Here is a 27,841-nt window from a genome sequence, read left to right as displayed (position 1 = left end):
CTTCCAGAAGCCCAGGTCCCCCACCCCCAAATAAGCTCTCCCACACGAAACCTGGACCCCTCAAACCAGGCAGAAGCACCCAGCTCCCTTCAAATCTGGCTTTATTGGTTACTGCTGGGTGGGGCCCCCATCACGAAGTCCTTCCTACAGCCTAACCTGCATCCCTGCAGCTGCACTCACCCTAGGGGCTTTATTGTTCTACAGATACATTATTCAGAGTTTCCTCCCTTACAGCACAAGCTCGACCCCCAGTGCGTTCTCCAGTCTTTGGCAAATCCTCCAGCCCCCGTCCTTTGGCTCCAGGCCTCCGGCCTCCTCCCCAGCTAAGGCCCCCAACCCCCTAGACCCGGTTCAAGACTGTAAGTGACAGCTCAGAATCTCAGAGCCTGTCCTCTGCTCCACCCATGGCCACGCTGGCAGGGAGGGGCCAGGGCAGAGACCCAGGGCTGGGGCCAGATGTGGGGCTTCTCGTCCCGGCCTCGTGGGGAGCCGGGAGGATGGAGGGGTGCACCGGCAGCAGGGCCACGTGCGCGGACTCGCCGAGGGCACCTGAGCCGTAGCGTCCCAACGCGCGGGACCCACCGGGACGGCTCGGCCCGCTCAGGGCGCCGCATCCCGGCCCGCTCCACTGCTCTGCAGTGGGCGGCCTCGGGGCTCCCGCCTGTCTCCGAGGCTCCCCGCCAGGCCTCCATTTCTACTTCTCGGTACCCCGGCCCTCTCCGCAAGGGGCTCCGCGGGAAGCAGTGCCCTGCCCCCTCCTTTGATCTCCCACTTCAAAGCCTCTCACCGAGGGGCGGCCGCTCCTTCCGCCCGTTTTATGGCTGAGAAGGGTGACACCTGAGACCCTGCTCCGCCCCTTCCCCGGGCACCCAGCCTCCCTCCATCCTCCGTGGCAACGCGGCGCGCCGGGGCTCCGCGCCTGTCGCCGCCTCCCCTCCCTGCCGCTACTGAGATCCCCTCGGGGGTCTACGCAGCAGAGCAGCAGAGAAAGCGCTTTAATAAAGAGCTCGTGTCAAGTGATTGGCTGCGACCTCTGCCCTCCCCAGCCTCGCGCCCCGGGCTCCTGCTTAACCCTTCGATGCCCACCCTGCGCTTTAAGAGGACCGAGTCTCCCAGAGCCAACTTCCAGTGTCCGCAGACACTACCGGAGCCCGAAACCCGGTGGGGAGTCAGGGCTGGGGGCTGGGTAGGGTGCCGCCCCCTCCCAGCCCCTTCGAGTTGTTCCAGCAGGGGGCGCCCTTGCCTCACTTAGGTGCCAGGCCCCGAACCCCCGGGGCTCCCAGTGGGTCCCTGAGTTCGTAGGGGTCACACTGGATCCAGTTCAGGCTTCAGTGGAGCCGCAGTTCGGCCGCCCATTCTCTTCCCCAGCTCCGGCTTGCGAACAGGGATTCACCCGCTGGTGGTGTCGCCGGGCGTCCGGCACCAAGGAGTCGAGTGCACCCGGTCAGGTTGGGAAGGGGTGGAAACTTGCATGACCTGACCCTGGGATTCGGACTGCAGGACCTGAGACTCCGGCGTGTGCGCCTCGGGCCTGGCGCCCCGCTGTCCTGAGAGCCCAATCCTAGCGCTAGCGCTCTGTCCGCCTCCCCATCCTCCCGCTGGCGCGGGGCAAGCTATCTGGGCGCCCAACGAACCCCGGACCCACCCACGGGGCCAGATACTGAGGCCGGGGGGGGGGCGGAGGGTGGTGGTGGGAATGCAGGGCCCGAGCTCGGGGCCCCCCAGGTGGGGTGGGAGGCGGGGCGGGAGGCGGGGCCACCTCACTCTTGGGCAGGGGCGGGACCGCGCAGGGTATAAAAGCTGCTCACACGGGAGACCAGGCCAGCTTCGGGGTTGTCCTGGGACGTGTCCTGTTTCCTGAGCCTCACGATCGGGCGAAGGCGGCCGCATCTCTTTCGACTAAAAGACTCAGCGTCCAGTGCTCCAGCCGAAGGATCTAAGGGGACCGCCACCAGCGCCGCCACCATGCCCAACTTCTCTGGCAACTGGAAGATCATTCGATCGGAAAACTTCGAGGATTTGCTCAAAGTGCTGGGTAAGATTTTCCAGCGCCGGGGAGAGGAGTGGGGACGCCGGAGTCCTCGGAGGTGGGTAGGAGAAAGAAAGGGGGGCTGGAAGCAGGGCGTGGGAGGCTGGGCGCCTGCATCCTCAGGAAAAGGAACCGCACACCTGGGTCCCGGGGCGCGGGGCCGGGACGCCCAAATGCTGCCTTCTCCGGCGGGGCGCCCACCGATGCCAGCTCCTGCTGTGACTCAGCCTGTGAATCAAGCAGAGCCCGAGGTCGGTACCCCTTGGGGTGGGGCTGAGGGCCCTCTGTAGTTCAGAAGCTGCAAACCCTGCATCCGGGCAGGGAGCCTGGGTCCCTACCCCACCGGGCCCCCTCGGACACATCCCAGCCTCCTTCCCCTGTCTCTGCCGGTAACCCCGTTCCCAGGGCAGGTTCATTACCTCTCTTCTCCCCTCTCCACCCATCAGGTGACCCGGTAGATCCGGTACCCCAGCACCCTCTTGGTCCCCCTTCTTCCCCCCTTCAGCACTTTCCATTCTGCTCCTCCCACCCCATCTGTGAGACAAATATTTTCCTACAGTGAGCAGCTCCAAAGTCCTAAAATCGCTCTGGATAATTATCACTTTCTTCAATTTCAACAAATGGCTTCGTGTGTAAACCCCCCACCCCACCCCCTTTCTGAATCCGAGTTCTTTTCCCTCCCTCCCTGGAGACACACTGCAGCCCAGCTGGGTGTGCTGGATAAGGGTGGGGGAAGTTGAACCCACCCAGAAGGCCCTTCCCAACTGTACCCTCTGGGGTCTGGGGAAGGGGCGAAAGCAGAAAAGGACTGAAGAGGGGCTCTGGGAAGAGATAGATTAGCTAAGCAATTGGGAGGGCCCCTGGGAGCGCTGGAACCATCCATTTCTGGACTGAACAGGGAGATGCCAGGTGGGCCGGGGGGCAGGGGTGCGCTGAGTGGGCTGGGAGCTGTAGGAGTGAATCTGGACCTAGGAAGGGTCTGAAATGCTATGGGGGAAGCAGCCGTTTCCATCCTTCCTTGCTGTTAGTTCCTCTTGCACTCTAACCACTGTACTTGCAATCATGGCAGTCTTTCTTGCTCCGCCCTTAAAGAAATTAAAGACCGAAAGGACAGAAATTTTCCTTTCAGAAAGCCTAGATACCATTCCCTCCCCCTTCTTCTCTGGGTTCTGGCCTCTCCCCACAGTGGATGAGGCAGTGGCCTGCCCGCCACCCCCACCCCCCCCAGCCCCAGCTGGAGAATAAGATGTAAAGCCCAACCCTGTTGTCTGTCTGTCTTCGTCTGTTTGTCCTCCCTGCAGGGTCTCTCAGAGCCACGTGCCCTCCTCAGGTCCTGCTGGGGGACAGATTGAAAACAGACCCGTTAGACAAACACAGTCCCGAGTCAGCCAAGGTCTGCTGAGCCCGGCCCCCGCTCCACAGGCCACAGAGGCTAGCTGGAGGGGCGGCTCCTCGGAGCCCAGCAGCCTTGCGTCCACGCAAACCCTAGTCCCTTCTCACCCCTTTGTCCTAGTCACGGGTCGCTCTCCTGGTGAGGGACGCGTAGGTATTTGGAGGGTTACCAGCCCATCCAGTATGGTGGTCATGGCACGGAGCAGCTTCTGCCTCTGCCACAGGACAGGTAGATGTTAGCAGGATGGACCTACCAGGTGGCCACAGAGAGGGATGGAGTGAGTCGTGTCTCCTCTACCAAGTCAGTCGGACCTGGAACCAGTCATTTCTCCCTGGGCCTGAGCCAGAAGCGGGCTCCTGGGCCTCCCTCCCTCCCACTCCCTCTGTCTGGACCATAGTGGGTCTGCTGTGGCGGCTGAGGGGAAAGAGGATTTGTTTCTAGGAACCCAGGTCTGGAGAAGGGCCGGGAAGTCTGGGCCAGATCAGGGTGGAGACTCCCGCTCACCTGGCCCAGCCCAGCTTGCCCCCGCGTCCCCACCCACTGCTTCTCTGAGGGGTTCTGCTCCAGTACAGGGCCAGAGGCTGGAACAGGCCAAGGGGTGTGGAGCTTAGATTGGGCTCTGGCCAGAGGTGCCTCCCTGCCTGCTTTTCTTCCTGTCACAGGGGGGCTCCTGGCTCCCCTACCCCTTTTAGCAGAGAGAAGGGGTCCAATCTAGGAAAGGATATGGGGGACAGGCTCAGGTACTCTGAATGAGAAGGCCCCAGCTGGGTGATCCTGGAGTCAGGGACGCATCAGGGGAGGGGAGGGAGGGGAGGGCCGTGTCCCTTTCTGTTCCTTGAGGGGAGAGGGGCGTGGGAGCCTTCCAGGGGGGCAGGTGAGCAGGAGTCTGATGCAGGGAACTTTCAGCCCTGGCTCTGGTTTTTGCTTTGCCTTCCTTCGATCAGTGAAAATAACAACAACCGTAAGAATAGCTACCGTTGCCTGGAAATTTAAAGATATGCCTGGCAGTGCGCCTCAGGTCCTAAACACGCCTCATCCCGTTTGCTGGGCTTTAGAAGAAGCTTTTGTTTCCACTTGACAATTGAGGGATCTAAGGCTCAGAGAGGTTAAGCCATTTGCCCAGGGTCACCCAGCCTGCAAGGGAGGCTGAGCCAGATGGAAGCTGGCCTAGTGCATCTTACTGCAGAGCCTCTGGCTTCCCCAGGCTTCGGGCCACCTCTTCCCCTGCTGAAATTCCCTGCTCCTTCTCACCCTGGGGAAGGACAGAGATTGGGCAAATGAAGGCCTACCTAGCTAGCACCAGCCGGGGCGGGTGGATAGGGCGGAGAGGGAAGTGGTCCTTACTACCGGGACACAAATGGTGAGGCCTGCCTGGGGAGGGGTGAACACACAGTGGCTCTGGTGAGCGCACCCCAGCAGAAGGGCTCAAGCAGGGTGGACCAAGGGCCAAAAGAGAGGTGGACAGAGCCATGCTGAGGGTGCCTGCTGGGCGAGGGGAAGGGGAAAACTGCCCTGGGAACTGGAGAGTGGAAGCTGCGATGGGCCTGCTGACTCATCAGGTGGGGTGTGGCTAGGAGCAGGTTCCTGGGGCGGGACACAGCCTTGCTGCCCCTCCTCCCTGACCCCCACCACCTGCACCACCTGCCCTCCCTTCAGGGTGCTTTCTGGGAAACCCAGGCAGACTGTCCCCTGCCCCAGCTGTCCCACTGGGGGTGTGACTGATGCCTGGGGGCCTCTGTCGTCCCCTGCAGGGGTCAATGTCATGCTGAGGAAGATCGCTGTGGCTGCAGCCTCCAAGCCAGCAGTAGAGATCAAACAGGAGGGGGACACCTTCTACATCAAAACCTCCACCACCGTGCGGACCACGGAGATTAACTTCAAGATCGGAGAAGAATTCGAGGAGCAGACTGTGGATGGCAGACCCTGCAAGGTGAGGCTCCAGGGACATGGCGTCTGTTGTCCCCGCCTATCAGCATGCCACTCTGGGTCTTTTCCTGGACTCCGTCCACTCTCCATTTCCAGGGGAGAAAGTCCCCAGGTAGTGGTGGCACGTACAAAGGGGGTACCTCCCAGCCCTCTCGCTGCACTGTCCCTGCTGTGGGCCCAGCGCACGTGGCCATCCCTCTCTTGCAGAGCCTGGTGAAATGGGAGAGTGAGAACAAAATGGTCTGTGAGCAGAGGCTTTTGAAGGGAGAGGGTCCCAAGACCTCGTGGACCAGAGAGCTGACCAATGATGGGGAGCTGATCCTGGTAAGGCCTGTCTCCTCCCCGCTAAGAGAGAGCCCGTGGCTCCCTGCAGAGATTTTTCTGGGTGCAGGGGGTTCAAAGACAATTCTGGTTGGTCCCCCCCATGGGGCTGCCATCCCTGCCCTGTTCGGTGCCCTTCTCAGGGAAACAATAGACACACACTGAGGGGCCCTCACAGTTCTCCAGGGGCTGTCCCTGGTGGGTGGAGGATGGACCCCTGGGCTTTGTTGCCATCCTCCCTCCCAGGCATTTGGGGACCAGTTCTTACCTGTCAGTCCTGAGCCCAGAAGCAGGTTTGGGTCTGGAGACCAAGCAGAGTAGCTCTGGTCAGCTCTCTTCCTCCCCTCAAGCCTGGGGGCCTCCCAGGCTGACACCGACTCTGTTCTTCCAGACCATGACAGCGGACGATATTGTGTGCACCAGAGTGTACGTCCGAGAGTGAGTGGCAGTGCGTGCAGAGACGCCCGAACACACCGCCAGCCCACGCTCCTGCTCCGCTGCCCCATTCCTTCCTTGTAGGCTAGCTTTCCCCCCACCCCATCACATGCCCAGGGTGCTGGGAGCTTCCTCAGGGGCTCTGCTCCTTCGGCCCCTCCTGCCCTCCCTGTACCAACAAAGGGATGGATTGCAAGAGCCCAGATCACCCATTCCGGAATCACTCCCCGTCCCCCCACTCCCCGTCCACGTCAGCCCCAAAGCAGCCCAGAGCACAGCCCCTCTCTCTGAGGGCCCTCTGGCTTCTACACTTTGTTCCTGTAGCCTGCACCGTGTAGGATATTTATTGGATAATTTTATTAAAATGTTTTAAAAAATATAACCTGTCCTTGGCTCATTGGCAAGTTCAACCTTGGCTCTGAACTGCAGTGTGGGAACTGAGGTCCCAGCAGCAGGGATGAGTTCCAACCCTTCCCCTCCCCCTTCTCACCACCACCCCTTCATTTGCTGCGGAATCCATGAGCATCCATGAGCATGGCTTCCTTGGTCCCCCCTCTGGCTTCCAAGGTCACCAGGGCCTCCTCCCCCTGACCTCTCAGGGAGCGCTGGCCACCCAGGAGCTGAGTCCCACCTCCTCCCACATTCTCCATGATGGTGACACAGCTTCCTCCTCCAATTGTTCTCCTCTCTCCTCTGGCCTCCGTCTGGTGGCGACCCAGGCCTGGCCTCGGCCTCCCACGTGTCCCAGATGAGCTCATCGACACCCCAGCTGGCCTTGCCCCCTGCCCAGGTCTCTGCTGTGTCTCCCACACACCTTCTGCCTGGCTCCTCCGTCTTCCAGGCCCCTGGGGCCTCCTCCCACCCGTCTCCCTGAACCTCCATACACAGGTCTACACCACGTGTTCCCAGATTCCATCCCGGCCTCACATGCCTGCCCTCCTTGCCCAGGCCCACTGCCCTAGGCCAGATTTTGTCATCGCCCGTCATGTTTTACACAGCAGCAGCTTCTGACTGGTTTTCTGTCCTGTTCTTCCCTTTATGTGGCGGGATCGAGTGAAATGGACACAAGTGTTGGAATAAGAGTTCCGAATTCTGGTTCTGCCACTTGCTATTTATGTCACTTCAGACAAGTTACTTAGTTTCTCTGAGCCTTAGTTGTTGTATGTGTGTGTGTGTGTGTGTGTGTGTGTGGTTTTTTTTTTTAAACACAAAATAATGTGATTTCATGGCCTACCTACTGAGAAGTTTCAGTTTGGTTGGGTGTGGCTTCCGGGTTGCTGAAGTCCAGGGCCTCGACGAAGGTTGTCAACCTCTCCCTCTGGCTCAGTCCTGCTCATCTGTTTCTTCTGTGCATTGGCCATAGCCAGTCCTGTGACACAGACGTTGCCTCTAAGTCATGGGAAATTGGCCTCAGATGCCCTAGGCTTACATCGTACGCATGAGTTCCAAAGGAAGAAGGACTCTCCCAGGGTCCAAACGAACTCAGTTTGGTTCTGCTTAAATCACATGACCATCCTTTGGACTAGTTCCTCCTGGACGGGCAAGGGGCCGAGTGACCGGCTAGGCCTGGACCTCATGGCACAGCCATGGCCAAGGCACAGGCGGGGCACTGACTGGCAGCCCAGCCAAGCCCCACCAGAGGAAAGGAGCTGTTCCAATGAAGAGGGCTGCCATGAGTTAGGTTTCTAATCTATAAAATAGCAGTTCTATCTAACAACTACCTCATGAGGGTGATGTAATAGTTAAATAAACATCACTAGGTACCTGGCACTTCACAATAGAGAACCCTCCAAAAATGACGGTCATACTTCTCTGATGCACCCTCCACCGTGTGGCCTGTGTGTGTTTGGGGGGGGGGGTGTACTCTAAAACATAAGTTTTCTGATGTCAGTGCCGCGTTCAAAAATAAAAAGTTCTCTTAGCTGCAGCCCCTCTTTGTCCAGAACAAAGTCCAAACTGGCCCTAGTGGCCCCTACCCCTTCCTGCATGGGCCCCTCCCAGCAGGCCTCACCCCCCCACAGCCTGCTCTGCATGCAATCCACCCTCTGGCCACTGGCACCCCGGCTGCTGCAAAGCTCAGCTCCCCGCGCAGCCTGCAGCGGCCTCTCCCTGACTGCACTGGGCTGACAGTCAGTGGTCATGCTTCACAGCCTGTGTTAGCAGGTGAGCTGCTGCCTGCAAGATGCGGTGCCCGGGGGGGTCAGGGCCAGGGAGTTGGGGAGACAGCCTCCAGAGTCTTTGGGCAACTGAGAGCCCTCTCTGAGTGTGGGGTGGGGGAGGTGAGGGAGGTGAGGGGCCCTTTCACTTATTCATCCCGCTATAGAAGCTGAGCACCCTGCTAGGTGCTGGGAGCAGAAATAAATAAAATGGACAAGATCTCTGCCCTCATGGGGCCTGTGGGGGAGACAGACCTTGAAGGGGGAAAGATAGACAATTAAAAAATAAGTGCTCCGGGGCCAGCCTGGGGGCTCAGGCGGTTAGAGCTCCATGCTCCTAACTCTGAAGGCTGCCGGTTCGATTCTCACATGGGCCAGTGGGCTCTCAACCACAAGGTTGCTGGTTCGATTCCTTGACTCCCACAAGGGATGGTGGGCAGCGCCCCCTGCAACTAGCAACTGCAACTGGACCTGGAGCTGAGCTGCGCCCTCCACAACTAAGACTGAAAGGACAACAACTTGAAGCTGAACAGCACCCTCCACAACTAAGATTGAAAGGACAACAACTTGACTTGGAAAAAAGTCCTGGAAGTACACACTGTTCCCCAATAAAGTCCTGCTCCCCTTCCCCAATAAAATCTAAAAAAAAAAAAATAATAAGTGCACCAATAAATGATTGCACACTGGGTGCTGTGAGGGAGAGGGAGAGCATGATAGAGGGGACCTATTTAGATTGGGGGTGGGCAGAGGGGTGCGAGAGCAGGTGTTCTGGAGGAAGAAGCACTCAGGGGTCCTGAAGCAGCTGGGGGGGTGCAGCAGAGGGGAAGGTCCTCTGGGCAGAGGAACCCCAGGAGAAAGGTCTGAGGGGTGCAGGGCGGCTGGTGCCACTGCCAGCAGCCAGACTGATCTGAAGCCCACAGTATTTCTTACTTTATCCTAAGAGCAATGAGAAGCCATCGAAGGATTTTAAACATGGGCTGGCATCCCATTTGTGTTTTTAGGTCTCTGGTGGAGATGGGTGGGAGAAAGGGGGGGTGAAGGCAGAGCCAGCAGGAGGCTGGTGAGGTGCTCAGCAGAGGGGAGAAGGGCGGGGGGGGGCACGGCGGGGGCGGGGGGGCAGCACGGCCTCAGTGATGCATTAGAGAGCAGGTGAGGGGAGTGAGAGACAGGGAGGTGCTGACATGGCTCTCAGGCTCCTGGCCTGCCTGGGCTTTCTGGATGTGAGTTTTCTGTTCGTTTTAATCCTGAAGACCCCTCACTCCTGGGTCTGAGCCCCCATTCTGTCCTTTGTGCTTCCCTCCTCCCCTGTCTGTCGCCCTCTCCTTGACTCCAGCTCCATCTGACTTCCATCCAGGCTGCGGGCTCCAGGCTCCCCCTTCCTACCGTAGCTTGACCTGCCCCTTCCATCCAGTAGACCTTCAGGCCCCGCCCCTTCCCGGGCCCAGGGGGCTGCAGCTGTCTGCCAGTGTGCTCAGGAGTTTCCCCGCTCTTGTTTGTCTGCCTAGCTTGTCTCTTTCTGGACCAAAGATGCTGAGAAGGACAGAGAGAAGAGGTGGGTTGCTCTTTTCAGGGAGATCCCAGAAGGCAGGGACTGGGTCTCCCCATCAGAGTGGGGGTTACCTGAGGGCAGTGGCTGTAGGGCCCATCTGAGACGGGTTCCCTGCTTGGCTCTAGTTCTCCAGCACTTTCCCCGCTCCTCAAGAAGACAGGGAAGTGACTGTCCTGGCCCAGAGATTGGATCAGGGTGGGGCCACCTCACCCTTCTGGCCCCGCCCGTGAGAAAAGCCCTCCAGCTTCCCGCCCATCCCCAAGGCCCTCTTGGGCTTCTCTTCCGTTACCTGGGCCTGCATTGCTCAGGGGTGCGTTTGTGAGGACACATGCAGGAAACTCCATCCCCAGCCTACACCCCCCAAATTGTGAGAGCTCCGTGGGCGGGCAATCTTCTCTAAAGTCCTAACTTCTCAGAGCCCAACACCAAGAGGCTGAGCAGGCAGCAGGGAGGCCTGGGCACTGAGCCCAGGGGAAGGGGGCAAATACACTGGGGCATGTGTGATTCTGCCCCGGGCTTGGGGGCTCACGGACATGGGAGGGGCACGGACAGGCCCTGGGAAAGTCTGACCAACATTTTCCAGAAACTGAGGTGCACGTGTGGGCACACACACCCAGGACAGGAGCATGGTGCTGAGGGAAAGGCCGAGCAATGCCACAACCAAGGGGTTCAGGGCACAGCTGAGACCAGACAGGAGAAAGCCTGAGGGGAGCCCCAGGCCCAGGGTGGTGCCTCTTGATGAGACGGGATTGTAATGGTGGCACTAAGTCTTCTATTTTGACCATTCTAATTATACCAGAGATCCAAATCTCAAAATAGAGGATTTAGTGCCACCATTACAATCCTGTCTCATCATCTCTGAGGCCCCCAGAACCCAAGGACAAGTCCATGCTTATATGTGGCAGGAAGAGTGAAGTTACAGGAACCCACTAGGGAGGGACTGGCAGAAGCGGGGGCCAGAGACGGGGGTGGGGAGAGGGGAGAGAGAGGGACAGAGAGGAACAGGGAGAGGAGAGGGAGAGAGGGAAAGAAAGAGAGACAGGGAGGGAGAGAGAGGGAAAGAAGGGCAGCGAGATGGAGAGAGAGAAACAGGGAGGATGAGAGAGCAAGACGGAGAGAGACAGGGGAGAGAGGGAGAGACAGGGAAGGGGGAGAGAGAGGGAAGGAGAGAAGGAGAGAGTCGCTGAGGGAGAGACAGGCTGGGAGGAGAGGAAGTGAGGAGGCTGGGAGATGGGGACACGGGAGACTGCAGGGGGCGAGGAGGGGGAGGAGGTGCAGACCAGCCAGGAGGAGAGGAGGACCAGGAAGAAAGGGCCCCAGGGGTGGGGTCAGAGGAGGGGGCGTACTGGTCAGGCCCTCTGACCCCAGGTCTCACAAAAGGCTGCCTCAGGCCCAAGATGGATGGGACTGGGGCCGCCCTGCCCTTTGTGGCGGGCGATGAAAGGGAGCAGGCTCTGAGCAGGGCCCCCCACCTCCGGTTGGCTCCCCTTCCCCTCCCTGTGGTGACTTCTGGAGGCTTCAAGTGTTAGTGGGGGTGGGGGAGAGGCTGAGGGGAGAGGGAGGAGCCAAGTCCAGCCAGGTATTTCTCCTGGCTGGGCCAGTCATGCCTGAGAAAAACGGGGGACAGAGTAAAGAGGGGGACCTGGGGTTCCCTCCATCTGTATAGGAAGTGAATCAGTCATGTGCAAATAAGATGCAAACACAGTGCCTATAGAGCCGAGCAGAGGTGCCTGAGACTTCGGAGTGAGGCCCGCGTCCCCTGCTCAGGCCGTGTTACCTCTCCTTTGGGCCTGCCATTGCCCTCCTGACCTCTTGGCTGCTTCCTGCCCCTGGCCCCTTGGCGCTGCCAGTCGAGAAACCAGTTCTGTTCCTGCCTGGATAAAGATCTCTGGGCTGGGCTGGTCCCAGGCAGCGGCAGAAACCTGGCAGGCTGACAGCGCCCCCGCCCCCCGCCTGGCTGCCAAGACTCCCCACTCCAGGCCCACCGAGGGGGCCACCCTCCCTCACCATCTCCCCCGTCCAGTACCACCTTCCTCCAGCCCCTGGGCAGACTCCCTGGGTGTCTATTCTTAGTCTGCCCTGCTCCAGGCCGAGCTTTGTAGCTCCTCCAGAACGAGGGGACCTAGAGGAACCCCTCCTCCAGCTCTGGCTCCAGCCCCCAGTAAGTGTCCAAGCCCTTCTCCCCCAGTGGCACTTGGACCCCCCAGAGTGCCTTGCCAGCCCCATTCTCGCTGGAGAAGTTCTCCTCAGAAGAGCCTTGTAGGAGGCAGGGTCTGTCCCCTGGCTTTTTCTCTGGGTGTCCCAGGAGCCAGGTCCCCTTCCTCCCACCCCACTCCCGTTTCCCATTCCCTGCACCATCTCTGCCCCTCGCCCTCCCCGGGGTCCCCACAGGGCCTGGACAATCACTCCCTGCCCTCTGCCCAGTCACTGGCACTGCAGGGGGTAGGGTGAGAGGGGGTGGACCCCATGTAACCCCAGCCCATGGCCTCCCCTGGAAGGACCATTCATTTGCTGGGACATTCTGGTCCCTTTCTCGTCCCTTGGAGCTGCAGCCTCCCACTCATCCAACTAGAGGGACGCCAAAAGGTCATCTCCTCCATTCCTCTGCCTCCTCATCTCACGTCTGCCTGACCTCTGCCCCTACCCAGCGTCCCAGAAACTTCACTGCTCCCAGCCAGCCGTAGGCTTGGCCAGCCTCTCCCAACTTCCCCCAGGGATCCAGCCACTTACGAGGGGCAGGGGGCATCCAAAAGCAGAGAGGAGGGGAGCTCTGGGGGCGGCAGGAGGAGACTGCAGCTCCCACCCCTGCCCTGGAGGTGAGCAGGTGTGTCAAGCCAGGCTGGGATTCAAGCTGGTGACTCAAGCTGGAGCAGCCTGACAGCTGCCGTCGTCGTCCTCCACCTCAGGCCCTCCCTTCCGGACACCGAGGTTGAACCTTAGAAGCTGGGAATTCTAGAACCAGAGAACAGAGCCCCAGAAGGAGGGGCCCTCGGGGATCATGCCTGGAGAGGAAACTGAGAACCAGAAAAGGGTGTGGTGCACCTGGGGAAATCCCTGGTAGCCTGGGGGGTGGGGGCGGCTGCTTGGGGTCCCTACAGAGCAGCATGGCCCTCCCACATCTTCTCCCTCTCCTTCAGTGTGGAGAGAAATGTTAGTCCCAGAGTCTGTCTTCCAGCTCTCACCCTGCACTGCCCCTCACTGGGCCTCTCTCCTCCTTCCGGGCTGCAGATTAGAAAGCCAGGCCAGGTGTGGGGCCCTCCGGCTCAGGTGGGCGATTAGGGGCTAAGGTTTCAGCAGGAGCCTGAGAGCCCAGTGATCCAGGGCCCAGCCTGGGGGAGGGACCCTGGAGGAGATTCCTCAGGGCCGGACCCAGCCCCCAACCCACCTCAGCCCACCAGAGACAGGGGTGTGCCTGAGTCTAAGGAGACCCAAGGCCAGCTCCTCCCCTACAGGTGTCATCACTGATTTCAGGGTCCTTCAAAGGCAGGACCCAGGCCCAGGCCTGGGCTCGGGCAGGCGGGCAGCACTTATTCTCCACCTACCATTTATGGAGCTTCAGCTCTGTGCCAGACACATTGGTGAGCGGGGCCCACACATCCATCGCTGACACAGAGCTAGCTCCCCTCCATCCTTCCTCCCCTCCATCCTTCCATCCATTGAGGGGATGTTTCCTGAGCTCCTACTGGGTGCCATGTGTGTCGTCTCACACTGCCCCCAGTCCCAGAGCCAGGATGGGACCTCCACGACAAGCTCTGTGGGACATGGAGGCCAGGAGGGCCGTCTCTTGCCTTGGCCAGACTCTGCCACCCTCTGCCAGCCTCAGGCTGCTCAGGTCTTAGCCCCAGCCCCTTTCCTCACAGCTGTGTACAGAGGCTAAATCTTTCAGTGAAACTTTCCTGTGATTGTCCTTCTGTCATCACAGCCTGACTGAGAAGCCAGCCAAGGACCTGTGGAAACACAGAGGCAGAAAGGCGAGGTCACCATGTCTGGCAGTCTCATGATAACCCAGCTGCGTCCCACAGCTTAACAGAGAAGCCAGTCCACCCTCCACAGCCTCCCCATTGCCCCCGTTCCTCCAGGGAAGTCCTTCCTGAGGGCTAACTCAAGTACCCTCCTGCTGTAGCTTCAGCTCCCTGGGGATGGAACCCAGAAGACAGGCTCCTTTCCTCTAGGGGCTTCAGGGACGAGGAAGGGAGGCCCGTGGATGCACCCAGGTGGGGACACTTCTCCGCTGCTCTCGCTCTCACCGTTCTTCTCTTTTCCTCTCCTCCACCCCTCATGCTCTCCCCTTCCCTCCTCTCCCCTCAGTCCCCACTGCAGCTCCTGGCTGGGAGCCAGCATTGTTCCTGCCTGGCTCCCGTCCCCTCCCCCGCCCCCAGCCCACGGGGTACCACCAGGCCAGGCGCTGCTGCTGTAGCCCAGGCTGGGGGTGGGGGCCTGTTTCGTCCCATCCGCTGCTTCCTCATCACTCCGCCCTTCTAGCCCCCACTGATGGCCCCCACCCCGCCATAGATGGCCGGGGAGCTTGGATTACTCAGGGCCCCCGGTTATTTTTAATGCCACCAGCTCAGAAGATAAATATACCTCCCCTCCCCCAGCTGCCCTGCACAGACCAACCCCCGCCCCCACTCCCACAGATTCCTTCCTTCTCCCAACATTCATCCAGCCTCCTCACACCCGACTCAGCTCTAATCCTTCTCCTCACATGCCCTCCTTGTGGATCCCCCTTTGGCCCTGGACCCCCAAATCCCACAGATGAGGTGGGAGGTGTCCTGCTGTCCTGGCTCCACCCCGTGCCTTCCTTAGACTTCACATCCAGCAAAGGGCATCCCTGGGGGGCGTGGGCAGGGCAGGACTCAGCCCTGGGAGGAGGCGCTGGACAAGCTCCTCTCCTGCAGGGGACCTGCCTCCTTGGCCAGGGGGTGGGGGCTGCTGCCTCTCCCTCTCCTTTGCCCCACTCCACTTCACTTTGATCCTGGGATGCAGGCAAGTTCTTCGCGGACTTAATCGCCAGGCCTCTTGCTTTGGCCCTCAGGCAATGGCTCCGGGCAGGGACCGCAGCTCTCCAGGAAGGACAGAGAGGTACCTTGGGATCGAGACGGATTGTTCATCCTGCATTGTTGGAGTCCCTGGGATTGAAGAAGCCAGCAAGATCCACTAGGACAGCCCCTAAAACGAATCACCCGAGTGGCTAGCGGGTCCGTGCTCCAGTAACAGGGCGAGTGCGCCCTCTGGTGGCAGCCTGCGCAGAGCGGCAACGAATCTCCTTTGGCTGGCACCTGGGCCGGGTACCATCCCCCGCGCAGGCATGTTCTGCTTCCTGGGTCCACATAAGAGAAGCCTGGGCCCTTTTACCCAAGGGCCGTTCAGATACTTAAGATGCCTCACGCTATGTATTTATTTTCGAACATTTCACGTTCTCTATCAATAAAGAATTATATTACACACAGGGGCTACCTCTACTCCCTTGCGTCCCCTTCCACCTCCCCAGACCACTGTACTCTCCTTTACCTTCATCAGTACTTCGCCTTTCAGAAATGTTTTTACTACACCTGTACGTATCTCCAACTAGCACGTTGTTTTGCAGCGTTCAGGTCAACGGGCGTCTGCTGTGCGTGTTTACTGTGGCTGCCTCCCTTCTCAGCACCACGTCCTCCAGCCTCATCTGATGCGTCTCCACACTTACGCTGAATAAACGCACCTCTGATCGTGAAAAATTAAAAACCCTGACAGTGCCAAGACCATGCGCAGCAGTGGGATGCTTTCCTACCAGGTTCTCGGCGACCCGTCCTCCTCCTGCCATCATCACCTTCTTTCCCAGGCTTACTCTGAACTCTGAGTTCAAGGTCCTAGCTGTGTGATCTTGGACAGGTTACTTAACCTCTCTGAGTTGTTTCCTCAGACAGACAACCATAGAAGACAATGATAACACCTGCCTCCCTACTTTAAATCTTTCGAAGTTTAAAAAAAATCCCGTTCTCCAGGGAACGTAGCTTTTCTTGGGCCAATAGCGACCCCTGGTGGCCATGCCCCGCTGCAGTCCCTTCTACTTGCTGCAACATGGAAAGACCTAAACTGAGGCAGGATGAGGCAGCTTGCTTCTTTGCAGGTTGCTCATCCAAATCACAGACCCAGAGGGACATCTCATCCTTCTGAACAACCTCGTCCATGCTCAAGGCCCTCCGTTATCCACCCACGCGTGCATCATCCTTCTAAATTGTGGCTCCAGCCCTCATGTCTCCCCATGCTACCCGGTTACCCTTCAATTCAGGCTAAAACCTCAACTGCCTTGCTGTGAACATGAGAGAAAGGGAAGGCAGCCCCACCATCCCTCCAGTTGGGAAAGAGAAAATGAAGAGAGAAGAAGCACTTCTGTCCTCGAGCACCAGCTCCAAGCCTCCCTCCTGGGGACAGGGAAAAGCAGCAGGGAAAGGCAGCCCCTACCCAGAGTTCTCAGGGAAAGCCGGACTTCTGGGGGGGCGGGGGCTGAGCCTTCTGTCTGCTAGGCTGACCACTCTCTCTCAGCCTCTCCACATCCCACCTGCCTTCTCTCACCTAGAATGGGACAGAGGTAAGTCCTACAGGGTGGGTCCGGAGACTTTGTTTGGGACATGCTGGCATCAGAAGCTGCTATGTTTAGTTTTGGCGCTTAGCTGCAATCCTGAGACTTGAATAGATTCCAAAAGTCTTCATCGAAAATCATTACAAGTTCCCTTACCATCCGGTTAGCCTCCTCTGGGGTCAATGCCAACCCATGAAGGTCTCTCTTTAAATACAGTATCCAGAACAACACTCCAGGTGTGGCGGGAAGTGGGACTGTCACCGCCTCTGATCTGGACACAGTCCAACTATTGGTCACTTATGTCCTTTTCACTTTTTTTTTTAAAAAAAGATTTTATTGGGGAAGGGGAACAGGACTTTATTGGGGAACAGTGTGTACTTCCAGGACTTTTTTCCAAGTCAAGTTGTTGTCCTTTCAGTCTTAGTTGTGGAGGGCACAGCTCAGCTCCAGGTCCAGTTGCAGTTGCTAGTTGCAGGGGGCGCAGCTCACCATCCCTTGCGGGACTCGAGGAATCGAACTGGCAACCTTGCGGTTAAGAGCCCACTGGCCCATGTGGGAATCGAACCGGCAGCCTTCGGAGTTAGGAGCTTGGAGCTCTAACCGCCTGAGCCACCGGGCCGGCCCTCCTTCTCACTTTTTAGGCAGCCACTTCCCGTGCCAGTCCATAACAAGCTGTGGGCTGCTAACCCCGCAGGTTTTCTTCACTAGAAAAGCCGTACTCTTTACTCTTCCTTTTTATGCTTTTTTTTTAAGCCAAAAGTAAAATTTTCCATTTATCCCTATTAAATGTCATCTGGTGGTTTTTTTTTCCTATTCTGTCAAAATCTAAGCCTCAGTTCTTGCATAATCTATGGATTTGATAAATGCAGCTTCTATGTTTTCATTCCAGTCTTGAATAAAAACTCGTGACAGTCAGGACCAAGGACAGAACCTGGGGGGGGGCAGTCCACAGAGCTCTCCTCAGCTGGCTCATGGACACCTCTGGGGACATCCCTGGCACCCGCCAGTGTAGTGTCACCTGGTCAAGGGACACAGGATGTGCAGCCAAACGCCTCACAAGAGTCCCTGTAGTCTGGTGCAAGCGTGGGGGAGCGAGGCCACCGGGGCCACCTGTGCCTGTGGAGTGCCGGCCAGCCCCCTGCAAGGCCTTGTTTTCCTCATTCCTCCTTGCCTCAAATGCCCTCACATGTTATCCACTCCGAATGTGCTAAGCACTGATGCAGTGTTTGCTGGAACCCACCTTCTCCTGCCTCGGGACAACCAACTCTTCTCCCTCATTCTGGACCATTGCTGCCCCCCATGAGCTCCAAACCTCGCCCACAGTGGCTCATGGGAGGCGCGTTCAGGTTTGCTCCAGCTTCATGGCGTTCGTGGTGATGAACCTCAGAAGGCTATGTGCAAAGACCGCCACAGCTGGTCTTGTTGGATTCGCAGAACAAACTTATGGGCCTGGGTAAGTAGTAACCTCCTTGACCAAGTCGGTACACTGAGGCTCGCTTAGAGAAGTCCCGTGACTTGCCCAAGGTCATTCAGCGAGACAGTTCAAAAGTCAGACCCACTGCTCTTTGCACGACACACAAGTGTCCCTCCTCTGCGTGAGACTGAGGAGCCCAGGAGAGAATTTCACCCCCATGTCACCCCTTCTCTCCACGGGACCCCCTTGAGGACCCCAGGGATCCCAAGTATTCAGCCTCTCTCTTCCCATAGTGAGGAGCTGGAAGAGGAGGTTGGGACCCCAGTCACCTCTCCTGGACACAACTCTTGGGGAGCCCCGAGCCCAAACATAACGGCAGGGTTTGTGAGGTGATGTGAAGCTGGAGAAGCCTCAGCCACCCCCCACTCCGCCCCCATGGGCCCTCCTGGCCTCCATTCCGCATACCTGTAAAGAATTCCGAAGCCCAGCTGGCCTGGGGATGAGGCATTGACCTTGCTGTAGGCGCCCCCACCCCCTACCCAAAAGCCCTCTCCATTCTCTGTGCTCCCCCAGCTCGCTGACAACACCCTGGTAACTGACTAAGTGGTACAATCATCTTATTATATCTACCCCACCCCCAGACTATGAGCGCCCATTACTGTTGCCCTCACATCACCAAAATGTGAGCTCCTCCAGGGCTGGGGCACAGGGCTGACACATAGTAGGTGCTCAGTGAACACCTGTAGTGCTATAGCGGATTGATGTGAGCAGAAATTCCTTCCCCAAGATCCCCTCGGTCTCATTATCTCTGACTGTCCCCCTCCTGTCCTGCTTCCCCTTTACATGCCCCAAACCTTACCTGTCCCTCACCATCCAGCTCAAGGACCCCTCCTTCTCCAGGTCTTCCCAGGTATTTCTATCCTCAGCGAGCTGTCCGCTTCCTGAAAGTGTAGAGCCATCAAAGGGATGCTTTGAGGATGCAGTCAGATAACGTAAGCAGAATGGTACAAGGTGATTTGGCCCATCACAAAGGCTCAATGAATCTGGGCAAGTTGTGATAAAGGAAAGGGGTGCTTCTTTCTGCTTCCTCTTGTTGGCCTGTCCTGCTAGCCACCAGGGGGCGACCTCTGCCCAAAAGTCCTGGACACCCAGGACAGGATGGGGTGCCGCTCCCTGAGAACTGGCGGAGGCCTTGAACTACCTGAGGTGGGTGGGTGAACCTCAGGCAACGTGGAATAGCTGCAGGAAGGATGGAGGTGAGTAATGAGGAAAGTATCCTTTTGTCCAATCTCTCCATTTCCTGATGGAGACAGGCCATAGGGCGTGTGTGCTGCGTCTCCCAATATGACCTATCTGTTCTCGTTTTCCAGGCAGTGTGTCTTTTACCTCTCTCTGCAACGTTTCCTTCTGCCAGTATTTCAGGAGGGTGAGCATTTGCTATTTACAAAAAACATGGCCACATCTATCCTTTTACAGTCCGTGAGATTTCCATCATTGCTCCCATTCTGTGGATGAAGAAACTGAGTCTTAGAGGAATTCAGCAAGTGATACTCTCTTGGGTGTGCTGAGTAACTGATACTCGCGTCCTCTCCCAGCCTGAATCCCCTGGTCCCCCACCCCCACCCCGCTCAGTTCTGTGCATAATCTGCTTTTACCCGGGGTTATGACCCGTCCTCACCGCGCCCTCCCTCAGAAAGCCACCACCATCGGATCAGATTCTCCCTCAGTTCCACTCTCCATCCGGCACACCCTGTGGCAGGAACAGGCTGCCGCTGTTCCTCCAACCTCTAAGGGGTTAAGGCCTGGGTCCCGCCCCTCCCCCCAGCCCCCCGCCAGGCTGGCGGGGGTATGAATAGCCTTGCTCCCACCCCCGACTCTGGGTCGCTAGGGCTGCTCCTTGCCCCTCCTTCTCATTGTCCCCATCGGTCCCTTTTCCCTTTCGTCCTAAAAGCTCTGAGAACCGCTGGCTTCTCCCGGTATCCCGCGTCTCTCCACCTTCGGTGGATCAGGATGGAGGGCTGCCTGGGGGAGGAATCTTTTCAGATGTGGGGGCTCAACCGGCGCCTGGAGGCCTACCTGGCCCGGGTCAAGGCGCTGGAGGAGCATTACGAGCTGCTCAGCGCGGAGCTCGTCGGTCTCCGGGCACAGTCCGGGGACGCCTCCTGGCGGGCCCGTGCCGACGAGGAGCTGGCCGCCCTGCGTGCTCTCGTCGACCAGCGCTGGCGGGAGAAGCACGCGGCCGAGGTGGCGCGCGACAACCTGGAGGAAGAAGTGCAGAGCGTGGCGGGCCGGTGCCAGCAGCAGCGGCTGGCGCGCGAGCGGACGGCGGAGGAGGTGGCCCGCAGCCGGCGCGCGGTCGAGGCGGAGAAGTGCGCGCAGGCCTGGCTGAGCCGCCGGGCCACGGAGCTGGAGCGCGAGCTAGAGGAGCTGCGCGCCGCGCACGAGCAGGAGCGCATCGACCTGACGGCGCCCGCCGCCGGGGCCCCCAGCTTGCCGGTGCCGCCCCGCGGGTCGCCCGCGCCGGGGCCCGACGTGGAGGAGCTGGCCCTGCGGCTGGGCGAGGCGTGGCGCGGGGCGGTGCGCGGCTACCAGGAGCGCGTCGCGCGCATGGAAACCGCGCTGGGCCAGGCCCGCCAGCGGCTGGGCCGCGTGGTGCAGGGCGCCCGCGAGGGGCGCCTGGAGCTGCAGCAGCTGCAGGCCGAGCGCGGCGGCCTCCAGGAGCGCAGGGCAGCCCTGGAGCAGAGGTTGGAGGGCCGCTGGCAGGAGCGGCTGCAGGCCACTGAGAAGTTCCAGGTGAGGAGGTGGGGGGCCGGCGAGACTAGGCTTGGAAAAGTCCCTACAGGGGCTCAGAGACCTTCTGGGGTAGAGAGTGGGGGGTGGGGTGGCTGGCCATTCAGGGACCACTTCTTAGGAAACTCAGGGCCGGTGCCAGAGGCCCTAGACTTTCACAACTCCCTTTAGAGTAGGGTGGGAATGAATGATGAGGTTCAGAGCCTTCTCAAATCACACCCCCTGGAAGGTGCAGCAGTCCCCCACTGTCCAGATGGCCCCTTCAGACGCCCCTGGGGCCTTCCCGAGGCTCTGCTGTCACTTGCAAGATGCCCAGATTCCCTCTCAGCGCTGAGTATCAATCTCCGAGTTCCAAACCGCCCTCCTTCCCATGACAGGTGGGGCTGTGGGGCCCTGGATGAGGGGCCACCCGCGCTTGTCCATGTCATGGCTTCTGGACTCCCTGAGCACATTCCAGAAGCCTGGGACAGCTGCACACACACACACACACACACACACTGCACAGATGTGACCAGCAGCTGAGAAAACAGCCCCCTGCCTGGGGCAGACAGATCTCTCCTTGGCCACCTCCCCACCCCTCCTCTCAGAAGAGACAGATTCCAGAACATGTGGGAAGTGGCGGGGGTGGGGGCCTGGTGTGAGGAGCAAAGGACAGTGATTGGGACCAGGGCGGTTTGGCTTCCCAGGCTGCAGGCTCCAAGCCTCTTGATTAATCACTTTTCCCTCTGCTCCCACTTTTTTTCCTCTCCTGCTCTCTGTAACCCGTCTCCTCTCCTCCCTCACGCCCCCCCTTCCTGTGGGAGCGGAACTCCGAGAGCATGTGCAGCCCCTTAATCTGCATCCTGGCCGTGGGAGGCTGAGAGGGGCCCCTGCTCTCTGGGAGGCTGCGAGGGGGTTCTCGAATCTGCTGGGCTGACAAATCCATAAGGTGCAGCAGCCCCAGGGCGGGGGGGGGGGGGGGGATGCAGGTTAGTCAGCAGGCAGGCCCCCGCCCTCACTGACTGCCTCTGGCTTGCTCTACAGCTGGCCGTGGGGGCCCTGGAGCAGGAGAAACAGGGCCTCCAGAGTCAGATTGCCCAGATCCTGGAAGGTCGGCAGCAGCTGGCACATCTCAAGATGTCCCTCAGCCTGGAGGTGGCCACGTACAGGTACGGGCTGACCCCAACCCGCCCGGTACACAGGTGCACACACATGTGGGGGCAGAGGCTCCTCCGCGACTGGGCCCAGAGTCACAGGGGCAGCGGCTCTGCCACCACTAGGTTCTGTGACGCCAGGCTGATCCCTTCCACACCAAGACAGGTCCCACCTGAGCCCACCTGCTTCCCCATGGGGTCAGATCCAGGGAAGTACCCTGTGCCCAGGAAATCCCCCAAGGAGAGGTGATGTTGCTGAGTGAAACGGCCGAGGAGAGACGGGGCACGTGTGGGCCATCCGCATCCAGACCCTTACCCCCAGGGACTGAAAAGCCCCATCTGTATGTGTGTGCTCGCACCAACGGGGTACCGCCTTGGGCAACCTCAGAAGGGAGGAACTGCAGGTGTGAGGCAGTGGCACTGGCTTGCACTGACAGAAGACGGGCTGGGTGACGACCAAGGCCCCTTCCATCCTGAATGTCTTGGGTCCTGACTCCTCTTGAGCCCTGTCGAGTCCCTTGGCCCTGCCCAGCTCTTCTGGCCACATCCAAGTTGGCTCAGGAAAGGCTACGACTGAGCAGGTGCTGCTTCTTTAGCTGTGTGGCTTTGCGCAAACTCACAGCCTCTTCTGGGAAACTGGCCTGGTTGGCTGAGGTTCCAGTGAAGGAGCCTGAGGAAGGGGCCTTGCCACTGGGAAGGGCTGCATCTACCAAGCCCCCAGGGCGAGGCCCAGGGCTGGACGTGCTATGTGGAAATGCCCCCAGAATCCACTGGCAAACAAAGGCAGGCATCCTGGGATGGGGAGGGGAGGCAGGGCCCAGAGAGGAGGAAGGAGCAGCTGCAGGAGCTCAGAGGGCAGGGTGCTACGCGGAAGTAGGGAGGTGAGCCCGCAGACAATTCCAGCCAGACTTGGTCATGAGGAAAAGCTGAGAGCCGCTGCTGAGTGGACCCTGCCGAGTTGATTGGTTCCCCCTCTGCCTGTTGGTCCCTTCCTCCTCAGTCCCCATGGGGCACTGAGGCAGGGACATGGACATAAAGACCTCCATTGCGCTGGGAGGCTTGGGCTCCAGAGCACTTAGAGGTCCCCAAGATGAGGGCCTTGACCCCAATCAAACCACTCAGGGGAGGGGTCTGGGCAGCTTAACCTCTGAGTTTTGAGGCATGAAAAGGATTTGGAGAGAGGGAGCTGAATTCTTTTGCTTTTGTCTGTGACTAGCTCTGGGGGCCCTGGGGAAGGAGGAGGGAGCCTATCCCATGGGAACAGCCTGAGAATTCCCACTTCCCCTGGGAAGCCCCCTCCTCAGACCCTCCAGATGGCTTGTGGACAATGGCAGCCATTAGCATGAGAATGGCCCCCCCACACCGAGGATGAGGTCATTGGCCTGGGGTGGGGAGGGGGGGAACAAGCCTAAGCAATATGTGGGTGTGTGTACACTGTGTCCGCTGTGTGGGAATCTGCTTGTGTGTCTGTGAGCCCAGCTGTGTGTCCCAAATATGTGTGACTGTGTGACCAAGTATGTGATGTCTGGGTATGTGACCCTGTGGTTTTGTGTACACAGCCCGTAGAGCCCCCTCTGTGGCTTTTGTGCGGTGCTGTGAAAATGACGAGGCCTGCATTGCCAGGGTTTTCCCTGGTGCGCTTGCCCACAGGCCTGTGGGTAGAAAGCTGACCCAGCTTTCCATTCCTCACCCCCAGGACCCTCCTAGAGGCTGAGAACTCCCGGCTGCAGACACCCGATAGTGGTTCCAAGGCTTCCTTCAGCTTCCAGGGTAAGAGTTGGGGCCAGGTTCCCCCTCCCCGAAACTCTACCCTCCTTAGCTATTTACACCCCAGAGTCACGCCTTTCCTGAGAGGTACCAGTCTAAGTCTCGAGTCCTTGCCCCCCAACAACAGCTCAGGCTGACTCAGCCCAGACAGAGGGGGCGAGGGCAGGGCCCATGGGCATTCTTGCCAGAAGTAGTCGCTCATCTGTGACACCATGCCCCCTGCCAGGACGTACTGACTCTGTTTCTTTTCTTCTGCCCTTCCAGACCCCAAGCTGGAGCTGCATTTCCCTAGGACCCCAGAGAGCCGGCGTCTGGGTCCTTTGCTCTCTGTCCTGAGCCCTACTCCCCTGTCCTCACCCTTACCTGATACCCTTGAGATACCTGTGCCAACCTTTCTGAAGAGCCGGGAAACCCTCCAGGCCCGTACCCCCACCTTGGCCAGCACTCCCATCCCACCCACACATCAGGCCCCCTTCCCTGCTACAGATGGAGAGATCAGAGCCCAGGGTGGCCCTCCCTCTGTGTTCCACTCACAGGCTGGGAGTCGACAGGTTGCACAGGCCATGCCCGCCAGCATCCTGCCGGGACCAGAGGAGCCTGGGGGCAAGCAGCAAGAGGCCAGTACAGGCCAGTCCCCTGAGGATCATGCTTCCTTGGCCCAACCCCTCGGTCCTGACCACCCCAGTTTAGAGGCCAAAGATGGAGAACCCAGTGAGTCTAGAGTATGCAGCAGATTCCAGGAGGAAGGTGAAGGGCAAATCTGGGAGCTGGCAGAGAAAGAAACAGCCATGGAGGTCAAAGTGGTAAGCAGCTTGCAACAGGAAACACCGCCAGAGGGGGATATGGGCATGAAGGGAATCCAGGATGCCCAGGGTCTTTTGAAAAAAGAAACTCTGAAGTCTCTGGAAGAGGAGATTCAAGAACCCCTGATGTCTCTGGAAAAACAGAGCCATGAGACACTGAGCTCTCTAGAGAAGGAGACTCAAGAATCTCTGAGGTTTTTAGAAGATGAGAGCTTAGAAACACTACGGAGTCTAGGAAAGGAGAAGCAAGAGCAATTGAAGTCTTTAGAAGAAAAGGAGATGGAGATAGTGAACACTCTAGAAAAAGAGACTCTAGAACGACTTAAGCCGATAGGAAAAGAGGACACACAGACATTGCAACCTCTAGAAAAGGAGAACCAAGAATTAGTGAGGTCTCTAGAAGAGAACTTTGAGACACTGACAGCTCTAGAAAAACAGAATCAAGAGCCATTGCGGTCTCTAGAAGAAGAGGACCAAGAGACAATGAGACCTCTAGAAAAAGAGAACCAGGAGCCACTGAGGTCGCTAGGAGATGAGAACCAGGAGATCATGGGACCTGTTGAAAAGGAGATTCAACAGCCACCGAGGTCTCTAGGAGAAGACCAGACAACATTAAGACCTCTGGAAAAGGTGGAACCAGAGCCACTGAAGTCTCCTGGAAAAGACCAGGAGATATTTAGACCTCTTGAAAAAGAGAATCAAGAGTTATTAAAAGAAGAGAGTGTAGAGGAAGTAAGATGTTTAGAAACTGAGAATCTAGAACCACTAAAGTCTGCAGGAGAAGATCTGGAAATATTGAAATCTATAGATGCTCAAGAGCCATTGTGGTCTCTAGAAGAAGCGAATCCGGAGACAGCAAAACCTCTAGAAAAGGAAATTCAGGAACAGCTGGAATCTGTGGAAGAGAGCCAAGAGTCCCTGAGGGCTCTAGAAGAGGAGAATCAAGAATCACTGAGATCTCTGGGAGAGGAAGGACAGGAGCTGCCGCTGTCTGCAAACCAGCAGAGGTGGGAAGGTGTGGTGGTGGGGGATCAAGAACTGGGCCAGGAAATGCCCCCTGGGAGGGCTGGAGTGGACACAGAGGACGACGCAGAGCTGGACCTGAGGGAGCAGGGTGGCTTTGCTGCACAGGAGGACTGTGTGGATGAGGGAGAGCTGCAGCTGACTACCGCAGGGGGGGCGTGGAGTGCAGGTGAGGAGCACCCAGGGAGCCCTGAGCCCAAGGAGCAGAGGGTCCCAGCTGAGGGATCCAGTGGGGAGGGAGACGTTGAGGGCCTCCAGGACACTGAAGGGCAGCCAGGGCAGGTGGGGGACCCAGGTCTCCGAGCTCCCTGGGAAATGTCAGAGGTGACAGAGCCTGTGTTGGAAGGTGAGGATGAGGCCCCAGGGGATGGCCGAGCCTCCCCAGAGGTCACCTTGGGGTTGGAGACAGCCGTGGGTGAGTCTGCTGCAGGAGCCGAGCAGGGACCCGAGCAGGAGGCGGTGGGGCTGGAGGACCCAGGCCACCTGGGCAGAGAGCAGGTGACAGAGCCACTCCTGGGGGAGGAATGTTTGGAGGCACAGGGGGTGCAGGGCTTGGAAGGGCCCAGAAAGGACCTAGAGGAGGCAGCTGCTCTGGAACCAGAACTTTCCATGCTGCCCATGCAGAGCGGAGCCCCCCTGGAGTCCCCTGGGGCTGGGCAGGGGTTGGAGCCTGAGGTCTCCTGGGGAGCAGAGACGGTGTTCCCTGCTGAGAACTTGTGCCATGATGGAGGTGATGCCCCTCTACCCAGGCCCCCGGGGTCAGAGGGAACTGAGGGGGGTGCAGAACCAGTGCTGGGGGCCCCCACCCCCATCCCCAAAGATGCCCCTGGGTCCCAGCCCCCCACTGAGGGGAACCAGGAGGCTATCTGGGGGCTGGAGGGCAGGGCCGGAGGCCTGGGAAAGGTGGAGGACGAGCAGGAGGAGCTGGGTTCCGGGGAGTTCCCTGAGGGCCTCCAGGACGAGGGCGAGGGCGAGGACAGCAGGGAGGAGAGTGAGGCTGATGGGCTGGGGGAGACCCTTCCTCATTCCACCCCCCTGGGCCTCTACCTCCAGTCCCCTGCCTCACCCCAGTGGGACCCGGCTGGAGAGCAGAGGCCCTCCCCTCAAGGGGAGACCAGGAAGGAAGGCTGGGGTCCTGCTGTCCTGGCCTCTGAGGGCCAAGGGGCCCACCTGGAGGAGGAGGAGGGGAGGGGAGATGACGATGACGATGAGGAACGGGGCCAGGACTCTGACCTGTTGGAGGAATTTGAGGACCTGGGCACTGAGGCTTCTCTCCTTCCTGGGGACCCCGGGGAGGTGATGGGACCTCTGGGCCAGGTGTCCCAGCTGCTACTGCAGCCTGCAGCCTGGGGTCAGGATGGGGAGTCTGATGGGTTTGCTGATGAGGAAGCCAGTGGGGAGGAGGGAGAGGAGGAGGAGGGGCGGGAGCCCGGGGCTGGGCAGTGGGGGCCCAGCTCCTCTGCCCGCGGCCTCCAGGCCCTGAGCAGCCCTCAGAGAGCGAAGCTCCTGGGCTCTGAGACAGTGGATGTCAGCATCCCCTGGGACGAGAGCTTGAGGGGCGCAGCGGCCTGTCCCCCCGTGACTGCCCTGGGGGCTGAGTCCCAGGACAGCACTGAACCCTCGGGCTCAGAGGAGGAGTCTGAGGCTGCTCCCTTGGAGAGGGAGGACCCAGTCCCTGGCCCTCTGGGGACCCTCAGTGGGACCATGGACACCCCTGGTGTCAATGGCCAGGGACCCAGCTTGAAGGATGAGTTGGAGCACGTGAATGGGGGGGTGGTGAGCTGGCTGGAGCAGCCTGACACAGCAGGGCAGGGGAAACTGGGGGCCCCTGGGGGGGACCGAGGGAGCCCTTTGGAGGAGGAGGAGGGGGGTGCCCTGAAGACCCCCTGGGCAGGTGCTCCTCTTCACCTGGGCCCTGGCCAGTTCCTGCAGTTCACCCAGAGGGAAGGAGACACAGATTCCTGGTCCTCGGGGGAGGACTAGGGACAGTGCAGACAGACGTGGGTGGGGACATGTCCTCAGGCCCCCGCACCCCGGCTCGGGGCTAGCACCTTAACAAATGATCTCACTTGTGGTCTCTGTCTGAAAGGCCTGGGTGGCCAAGGTGAGTGGGTGTGACAAAGGGACCTGTCCTGAGAATGGAGCCTCCAGGAATAAAAGCAGCCCCTCAGCCCATGCAAACGGGGACACCGTGCCTGCAGTGTCCCATGAAGTTGAAGCCAGCTGATCCCTATAGCATTAGGCCCCTTTTCCTTGCACCCCTTTTCCTCCCCATCCTTTCAGCAGGAAAGGCCTGGGCCGGTGGCTCCTCTAAGGCAAGGGGGCTCACCAGCCCTGCCCCTCCTCACTGCACCCTATGGGGGTGCTCCTACGGCCTGACTCCCCATATTCCTGCCCTGATGGCCCTGTCTGGCTCGGCCCTGCCTAAATAAAGTAATGCCTCCACCTGCAAAGTCTGGACTCTTCCTTCCTCAATTCAGGGGGTCCTCAGGGGCATGGGAGCTGGGGAGGCAGGAGATGCTGCTGTCAGGGAAGGGCTG

At 59.2% G+C, this 27,841-nt stretch overlaps 2 protein-coding genes and 1 long non-coding RNA gene across 9 annotated transcripts; 2 read left to right on the top strand and 1 right to left on the bottom strand.

Moving 5' to 3' along the window:
- Positions 1 to 978: 978 nt before the first annotated feature.
- LOC141568460 (uncharacterized) lies at positions 979 to 19,999 on the bottom strand. Of its 6 annotated transcripts, XR_012491598.1 has the most exons (8): positions 19,862 to 19,999; positions 19,172 to 19,290; positions 18,645 to 18,726; positions 7,339 to 7,473; positions 5,938 to 6,053; positions 3,530 to 5,558; positions 3,290 to 3,362; positions 979 to 3,114 (listed from the first exon to the last, which is right to left on the bottom strand). It is a non-coding gene; the product is annotated as an uncharacterized LOC141568460 (long non-coding RNA). The 6 variants fall into 6 exon arrangements; XR_012491597.1 differs by having other exon boundaries at positions 3,290 to 3,365; positions 18,645 to 19,290; XR_012491600.1 differs by having other exon boundaries at positions 979 to 2,257; positions 3,290 to 3,365; positions 18,645 to 19,290.
- CRABP2 (cellular retinoic acid binding protein 2) lies at positions 1,903 to 6,486 on the top strand. Its single transcript, XM_019711184.2, has 4 exons — positions 1,903 to 2,035; positions 5,174 to 5,352; positions 5,556 to 5,672; positions 6,061 to 6,486. Exons 1-4 carry the CDS (start codon positions 1,966 to 1,968, stop codon positions 6,109 to 6,111), a joined length of 417 nt encoding a protein of 138 aa, XP_019566743.1. The 5' UTR covers positions 1,903 to 1,965; the 3' UTR covers positions 6,112 to 6,486.
- Positions 19,652 to 27,754, top strand: NES (nestin). 2 transcript variants are annotated; one of them, XM_074318545.1, is made up of 4 exons: positions 19,652 to 20,578; positions 21,599 to 21,723; positions 23,405 to 23,478; positions 23,740 to 27,754. In XM_074318545.1, exons 1-4 carry the CDS (start codon positions 19,796 to 19,798, stop codon positions 27,282 to 27,284), a joined length of 4,527 nt encoding a protein of 1,508 aa, XP_074174646.1. In that variant the 5' UTR covers positions 19,652 to 19,795; the 3' UTR covers positions 27,285 to 27,754. The 2 variants fall into 2 exon arrangements, with proteins under 2 accessions (XP_074174646.1, XP_074174647.1); XM_074318546.1 differs by lacking the exon at positions 19,652 to 20,578 and adding an exon at positions 21,242 to 21,503.
- The last annotated feature ends 87 nt before the right edge of the window (positions 27,755 to 27,841 follow it).

This window comes from Rhinolophus sinicus, linkage group LG14 (assembly GCF_036562045.2).
Source record: "Rhinolophus sinicus isolate RSC01 linkage group LG14, ASM3656204v1, whole genome shotgun sequence".
In the NCBI taxonomy this organism is placed as follows: domain Eukaryota; kingdom Metazoa; phylum Chordata; class Mammalia; order Chiroptera; family Rhinolophidae; genus Rhinolophus; species Rhinolophus sinicus.
The sequence above is the reverse complement of the archived record's forward strand: the minus strand, read 5'-3'. Positions and strand labels throughout refer to the sequence as shown.

Bases quoted from the DNA above. Each gene is read 5' to 3' on its own strand.
- NES (XM_074318545.1), top strand. From the start codon at position 19,796: ATGGAGGGCTGCCTGGGGGAGGAATCTTTTCAGATGTGGGGGCTCAAC. The intron at 20,579-21,598 runs GTGAGGAGGTGG...CTTGCTCTACAG, and splicing joins AGGCCACTGAGAAGTTCCAG to CTGGCCGTGGGGGCCCTGGA. The intron at 21,724-23,404 runs GTACGGGCTGAC...CCTCACCCCCAG, and splicing joins CTGGAGGTGGCCACGTACAG to GACCCTCCTAGAGGCTGAGA.
- CRABP2 (XM_019711184.2), top strand. From the start codon at position 1,966: ATGCCCAACTTCTCTGGCAACTGGAAGATCATTCGATCGGAAAACTTC. The intron at 5,353-5,555 runs GTGAGGCTCCAG...CCTCTCTTGCAG, and splicing joins TGGATGGCAGACCCTGCAAG to AGCCTGGTGAAATGGGAGAG. The intron at 5,673-6,060 runs GTAAGGCCTGTC...CTGTTCTTCCAG, and splicing joins ATGATGGGGAGCTGATCCTG to ACCATGACAGCGGACGATAT.